The 7,675-nt window shown below is 42.3% G+C and overlaps 1 protein-coding gene across 1 annotated transcript; it reads right to left on the reverse strand.

The window, feature by feature from the left end:
• On the reverse strand, positions 1 to 7,675 carry nadk2 (NAD kinase 2, mitochondrial). The gene is made up of 12 exons (XM_069677330.1): positions 6,900 to 7,675; positions 6,724 to 6,812; positions 5,688 to 5,776; positions 5,410 to 5,491; positions 4,457 to 4,540; positions 2,310 to 2,449; positions 2,085 to 2,178; positions 1,903 to 1,998; positions 1,031 to 1,086; positions 883 to 936; positions 675 to 798; positions 1 to 586 (listed from the first exon to the last, which is right to left on the reverse strand). Exons 1-12 carry the CDS (start codon positions 7,152 to 7,154, stop codon positions 448 to 450), a joined length of 1,302 nt encoding a protein of 433 aa, XP_069533431.1. The 5' UTR covers positions 7,155 to 7,675; the 3' UTR covers positions 1 to 447.

Consider the following 7,675-nt stretch of genomic DNA (forward strand, 5'->3'; position numbering starts at 1 on the left):
TAAGGATCAGTTTTATTGGCATAATAACGAAACATTTTGCTCTGACTGAAATAAACTGAAATGAAGGTGAAAATAAACCTCAGGAAGCAGCCGCTCCTCTGCTCAGAGACGGTTCATTTGCTGCAGTGAGAAACAGTCGATGGTAACAGACGTTAAATGTTGTTTGACACTTTATCTACAAAATGCATAACAGCCGTTACAACCAGTGGATTAACCCGTTGTAGCGTGTGCAAAGCTGATCAGGGAATAAAACAACAAATAATCTGATTTGTAAATTTTGAAAGAAGCACACATTTCATAAAACAAAAGTAACAATGAAACCTTTCTTCCCCTCAGGTATAAAAACAGGTGTGGCGGCTAAATGCTAACAGCTCGTACTTCCCTTCGACCGCGTCCCTTTGAACTCAGCTGGAGAGAAACCGGTCGACTGATGTGAACTCTGAACTCTCAGGTTTCCAGAAGAACCGTCCGGAGCTGATCCTCCTCGCTCATGCTGATCGTTGCGATGGCACCGTCGTTGAACTCGAACGACGTGCCGCCGTCCACCACCATGCAGGCGTCCCAACACCGCGAGCGCACACACACCCTGAAGCAGCACACACATAAAACTCAGAAACCTTTATAGCTTCCTCTTATTCCTCTTTATCGTATGAGACTGAGGTGCGTTCACTGACCTGCTGGCGAAGCCCCTCTGCCGGCTGCTGGAGAACACTCGGTTGACGATGGGCTCCCTGACGCTGTAGAACAAACTTCTGTCGTCCGGACTGAACACCAGAGACTCGTTGTATTCATCCTTCACTGAAAGCACATAGAAACATGATTATTAGATTAAATTAAGGGCCTAAAAAGTCTACAAAAACCCACAGGACGGTTTTAACTCACCCTTTTCAATAAAGTCATGATTAAGAGGGATATCAAGGCCAGTCTGGGACTTTCCTGAAAAGAGAAAACAAGTTGTCAGCGAGGAAGGTGACGTGTAACTTTATTTTAATGTCCCAGAGGTTTAAGGACAAAAGCTTCACACACTCACCAATTCTGAGCACCTCCTCCACAGCCTGTTCAGCGAGTTTGTTGATGTTATACGACCTGAGGAGAGCAGACGAGAGGGTAACGAGAGCTTCATTACGTTTTTGAATTGCTTAATTAGATCGAGGACAGATTGTTCTTCTAAGTGTGTGACAACATGACAGAAAGGATCCCTACAGAGACATTACATCGCTCTCTGCAAACACACCAGACTCCATTCATAAAAACACTGATTTAAGCTCAGGTTAACCAGCATGGCCATGTACATAAAAAGCACTGTGGTTCAAAGAAGCTAAGAGGAGTGTTCAAGTTGCAGCATCAATATCGACAACGCAAAGTCCAGAGCATTTGAAAGGGTTAGTTTTTTCCTGGCGACAGGTTAAAACAAGCCTCATCTTATAAATAAAAACTCACCTTAGAGTCAGTTTCTTCTTCATCAGCGTGTACTCTGAAAGAAAGCTCGGCAACAAACTAAATCCCTAAATCCCTCGCCTGCTCGACGTGTCCGTGTTTGAGTTAGAGCAACGAGAACCTGTTTTACACTCACTGAAAACTCAACCAGCGGAAAGTTTCATTAAAGTGTCCAAATATATCAGTTTGTTTTTATATACTTTTTCTTATTTGTTAAGTATGAATTAAGAGTCAGATTAGCTTAGCTTAGCATAAAGACCTACACTAACCATCTCCTTATTTTGGATTCAAACTGAAACAGATAAAAGAGAGAACAAATCTTCTCTTCTCTTCCTCTGAAAGACGTTCTCTCATGCAGGATAGAACACATTTCCCTTTATGTCTTTTTATTGCATGAGGTACAGTCGGGTGAAGATCAGTCACTCATCAGATATTTAGTGTTGCGTTGTGTGCAGTTAAACTTACCAGGCTTTGGATCCTGTTCCCGTGCAGATGCTGAGTCCTGAACTCTTCTGCTTCTCCCACGGCCCGTCGTCCACAGAGATCTCGTAGTAGGAAGCCCTGTGAAGCAGGAAGTGATCATTTGGAGGGTTTTATCTTTAACGTGTGAGAGACAGATTTGATACGTGCATCAGTTTGGATGATACCTGGAGGACAGAGATTCTCCGATGAAGATCTCATTGAGGCCTCTGATGGGGAGGAGACTCGGCTTGGAGAAGCTCTCGTCTAGAGTTCCTTTCCCTGAAAAATCACTGAATTAGAAGAATTTTACGAACGTATTGTGATCCACTAACAGAGAGTGAGACAGGAGGACACAGACGGACGGACAGGAGGACGGGGACAGGTACACGTGTCGGGTGGAGGAGTCGTACTCCGCTGGCTATCCATGGTGGTGATGCGGTGAGCCTGACTGTGCTGCTCCAGGCTCAGCTGCTGCTCGTGCAGGTCCACCGGGGTGGGGTTGATTCCCGTGCCCTCTAAGTGCAGACGGATCCTCTGACGCCACAGCCACCTGAACGCAGCACAGGAGAGGACAGGGTTATACAGAGCACCGACAGCATGTGTTAATATGGGCCCTGTTTTTACATATCTTAAACTATACATTAGAGGTCTTCCACGACGCAGGTCCATGTTTAATTTTGGTTATTTTATATCAATTACATTTCTAAGAGTACCGGGGCTGTTTCTCTTTATATGTAACACCCAAGTGGGCGCAAGAAAACCCACGGTCAGCTTCCACACACGAAAAAGCTGCAAGTAACTTTAATTTGTCTGATTTGGGATCAGATAGTAAGTAAAGCCTCAATACCAGCGAATCAGAGGCAGCAGAGTAGATTAACGATGGATAAAACAAAGGATTATAAAGAGGTCAACACAGCTGCATGTCGCCGTCATGGACAGAGACCACAACAAATAAAGGGCTGTGAAGTTTATAGTGTTTGTGAGACTGTCGTTGATCCCTGAACCTTCACAACGACAAAATACGTGACAATATCTTATAATAAAAATAGACATTAAGAGACACCGAACAAAAGTCCCAAGTTCATGATTTTGGACCCGTAAAAACCTCGAGTCTAAAGGACTAACAGGTACAAAAAGAGATAGATCTTTTTGTTCCAGAGGAAGATGATTGTTTTAACCACACACAGACGTTACATCGCTCTCTGCAGACACACCAGACTCCATTCAGAAAAACACTGATTTTGTAAAAGACACCCACAACCAGCAGCCACACAGCCCGGACATGTTAGCACCCGATAGAGTTAAAGCGCTGTGGAAAGTAGTGTTACTTTGTGACTGCCATTCATAGAATAGTGTTACTTTATTTACCCACCAGTGCTATAGTTAGCTTACATAAATTGGCATGGTGCATGTAAGTAACACCTCAGAAAGCTAACCTGTACTGACCCCATCCTTGTAGTCATAAAGCACCAGAGGACAGTCAGGCAGCTGCAGAGCTACGAGCTATCTTTGTTTAATTTAGAATTTAAATAAATATATATTAAATAAATACAAACAGACCTGTGAGCTGCAGTTGTTACTTATACGGCATGTCATCTACTATTCATAAAGGTATTAAAATGCATGTTTAAGCAGCGTGATCGGCTCGGTGACGGTAACCTTTGGAAACAAAGGCTGACCGTCTCCTACTTCCTGTCGGCACACATGACCTCACGCCAGGTGTGCGCTGCAGGTGTAGCCGCTAAAAGTAAACACTCCGCAGCACGTCCGCTCAGTGAACGGTCCGTTTATGTAGCCTTGGCATTAACCAGCACCGGCATGACGGGAATGCACTCAGTAATAGGCCACCTCGTGTAACGTCTGCCTCAATCATCCCGCCAACGTGATCTGTGACGGCAGCAGCATCGCGTGCTTGTTTACAGGCAGGTGATGTTAAACGATGTATCGTGCAGCTCTTGTGCATATTGGGTAAAAAATATTTTAGAAACATTATCAACAGAACTTTAATAGAAACAGTGAAAGTAAATTAGGTTGAAAACTTGTTTGGGTCATATACGGTATTTAGATATGTAGTAAGGACCTGCTTTATGTTGTCATATACTTATTAATATATTGTTTAAACATCAACGTTATTTTCATTAAACTAAGACGCCTTTAGACCTCAAAATCAGCAAATCAATTCTTATTGGGGAGTTTCACAAAAACTTTGTAACTTTAAAAAAAGCAACCTGAGCAGCAGGTTTATAATAAATCTGAGACACGCCTCATTAATAGTTAATTTCTGCTGGACATAGTAAGTGGATTTACTAGTCTGAGGACACAGCGGGGGTGTTCAACACAGTGTGACGTTCACCTGAGGAACAGGCTTAAACCTGTACTAAAAAGGAAGCAACAGCCCCAAGGTTGTTCCACCGACAGGTTGCAACATTTAGAACGACTGTTAACATTAACATTTTGTTATATGTACATTTTGTGGCCGAAGTGGGACAGAGCAGCAGGTCCACCAGAATGAAGTTTAAAAAAGAAGCGCTAAGACTGTTCGTGGGTAAATACGCACCTGAACTCACCACGGCAGAGTTTCTGCAGTGCCTCTGGGAAGGCTCGAGTGTACCGCACCGGCAGGCACAGATGACCTTCTGACCTTTAAATGAAAGAGAGAGATACAAGAGCTCAGCTGAACATAAACAGTTACAGAATGTGGAGTAACAAGGTGACACTATTAACAGGGGAAATCTGGTATTTTTAAACCTGGTCTCTGACTTACAGGTACAAAAAGTTTTGGACTTGCTCCAGAGGATTGCTTCAACCGACAGCTGTAAAACAGGCTGTAATAGCTGCAACACAATCCCTGCAGTAAATGCACCAGATCGAAGTACACCCACTAAAAGTTGTTGTTGTTTCCACTGACAGGCTCAGATTGTTATTCTGTGTCTGACGGAGGAGGATGCAACAACAGCCGTTACGTCGCTCTCTTCAAACTCACTAAACTCCATTGACAAAAACAGTCATTTTATCTCTCAGAACACAGGAGCTGCGCGTCTACTGCTGCCTTGGCTGCCCTGCCTTAGTTTTTTGGTGTTATTTTGTGTTGCACAAATGTTGTGTTGATTCTGAAGAAACAATTTAAAACACCAAAGTCACACAGCAACACAAAAAGCTAACAGTTTGGTAGCCAAGCAAGTCACACGTACTGCAAGGTTAAATTACTGTTTTTTACAATGGAGTCTGGTGTGTTTGAAGAAAGCAATGTAACGTCAGTGGAAACAACAAGAACCTTTAGTGGACGTTAAGGATTACGTTGCAGCCATTACAGCCTGTTTTGCTGTTGCAGGCTGAAGAAATGAGGGTCCAAAACTTTCTGTACATGAAAATAAAACTTCCAGCTTACACTCATTAAGTGTAGTTATTATGGACACACTTTCTGAGGAGTGTTCCTTTTCAAAGAGCTGCAGTGTTTCAGCTCTGATTGTTCTTTAAACATTCACCCAAAAGTGCTGTTCAGTGTTTTACCTCTCAGGGTCAGTGTTTACTCCCACAACCGGTTTGTCCTTGCTTAAAACCTTACTGGCAACAAGTAGCATTGTCCCGTCACCTAACAAAACAAACTGCAGTTAGAGAACTTGTATTGTTTGTTTGAAGCCTTTGTTCATGTGACTTTTTGCCCCCCAGGGTTGAATAAGTCCAGTCTATTCAGTGAGTCAGGCATGGACTGAAAAAATTCACATATTTTGACTTTCTTTCCTGGAATTAACAAAAGCTGCTAAAGCCAGATAATCTCAAACTCCCACCTCCAGCAGAGATAATAGCATCCGCCCATCGCACCACCTCTTCATCATATTCTCCTCTCTTCACCACTCGGACGTCGATGCCTTCTTTCCTGCAAACACAACAGAATCTTTCACAAACAGGTTCACAGCTGCAGAATAAGGAAGTAACAACGTGCAAATGTTTAGTTACTGTGTTTAAGTTAAGTTTTTAGGGATGTGAACTTCACTTTCTTACTTTGACCCTCAACACTTTAACTCAAATATCTGTCCTCTATCCCCCTCACACTTTAGTTTTTATAACCTCATTTGGATCACAGAGACGCACCAAAGATCATACAGGCTTCATTTGGAGGATAACTTGCAGAGTGATCCATCTTTTCGGCTTTTTGACCAGTATAATAAGAAAACAAAACAAAACCAGAAACACTATGAAAATGAAATATTTTCATTCAAATAAGAAAGCACATATGTGTGTAAATTACATTCAAAGATTTAAATAAAAGAAGGGCGTTTCAGGGAAATATAGGAGTTCTACTTCTCCAAATATTCCTTAAATCTGGATTTCTGCAGCCTCCTTACAATTTCAAAACATGCTCCTTATTTTAGCTTTAACATATTAGAGGGGAAGTATCTATAATTTTTATTTTGCATAATTGCACACCACCTTCCAACATTAAATCAGATTTCAACATAAATGACACCCAGATGTAACATGATGGAAAAGACAGAAACTGACAGAAGAGGAAATCTCTACCTGACTGATTTGCATGTTAGAGCAAAGTTAATGTTAATTATTTTCAGTAGTTTGTTTTTCAACTTGAACAAAAGTTTAATTTAAGCTCAATAGTCTGCCAAACATGACCTTAAGTTGTCCTAGAAACAGGCAAAGAAATGTCCTTCAGAGGGACTTTATACTGTGAGGACATTAAACAGGCTGAACTTTTTACTTTCAGTTAAGTAAACAAGTTGCATCAGTACGTCTACCTTTTATACACACGCGTCTGTACTACTGCTTGAGTAAAGACTGTGTGCTTCTTAGGAATGTGCCTAATCTTACCGCAGGCACTTCACAATATGCTCCACATTGTTGGTGTGGATGTTGTGTCTTTCCAGCAGGCCGCTGTAGCTGGAACCCTTCATGGCAAGCTGCAAAACAGATGCACCAACATTAGAACACAATCGGAGGAAATGTAAGTGTTTGTTCAGCCCTGGAAAGTGAAAGTCAGCCCTTACCAGCTGTTTTAAGTCCTCTTCAGAGAGCCCTGCATATCGATACCTCTGCTGCTCAAACTCATATCTTGTAGTCTTTGTGACCACAGCCACTTTCTCCGGTGTGAATCCAGATTTTGGCTGTGATGAGGTGTTGCATATTGAAGTGTGGAGGGGGCGGTGGGAGTTCCCATACAGCAAGCTGACAGCTCGATTCCCCAGGCACACAAAGTTCACCAGAGAGCGGCAACTCATTCTTACAAGTGAGCACACAACCATAAATATGATATATATTACATGTCCAATGAATTACAGGCTTAGAATAGAAGCCCTGCTTGCTTTCATGCTGTCAGTCCTCTTTATGTCCATTCACAGAAGTCAGACTCACACCCAGCTGTCAGGGAAGGTCACCTGGTCTATAAAGCTCCTTTATATCTGCTAAATGAATCGTTTATAAATATTATTTTTCCCGTATTTCCTCCGGCAACTGGCAAGACAGCAAGTTCTTTCCCTATAAAATTAAAAGTTAGCTAGTTATCCTACTAACCGTATCTGGTAAGTTTAAAAGCTAGCCATACCAGCTAAACCTTAAACAGCTACTACTAGCTAGCAGCTTGCTAACAAACCGAAAGCGAATGCTCCTTCGTATCGCATATTCCGTCTGGACTTACTCTCGATCTCAAATTATAGTAGCTCCTCAGGTCCATACGAGTTTAAAGTACGAGGTAACACACACGTGCAGGTAAAGAATAAACGACAACACAGGAGACACTGGCGACACTGCATATACCGTGCAACCT

This window comes from Semicossyphus pulcher, unplaced genomic scaffold (genome assembly GCF_022749685.1).
Source record: "Semicossyphus pulcher isolate SPU_LCO1_2020_fin unplaced genomic scaffold, fSemPul1.0.p SCAF_28, whole genome shotgun sequence".
Taxonomy (NCBI): domain Eukaryota; kingdom Metazoa; phylum Chordata; class Actinopteri; order Labriformes; family Labridae; genus Semicossyphus; species Semicossyphus pulcher.

Coding starts and splice junctions, on each gene's coding strand:
- nadk2 (XM_069677330.1), bottom strand. CDS start 7,154: ATGGTTGTGTGCTCACTTGTAAGAATGAGTTGCCGCTCTCTGGTGAAC. Junction 5,777..6,723: donor CATATTGTGAAGTGCCTGCG/GTAAGATTAGGC, acceptor TTGTGTTTGCAG/GAAAGAAGGCATCGACGTCC. Junction 4,541..5,409: donor GTAAACACTGACCCTGAGAG/GTAAAACACTGA, acceptor TTTCATTTAAAG/GTCAGAAGGTCATCTGTGCC.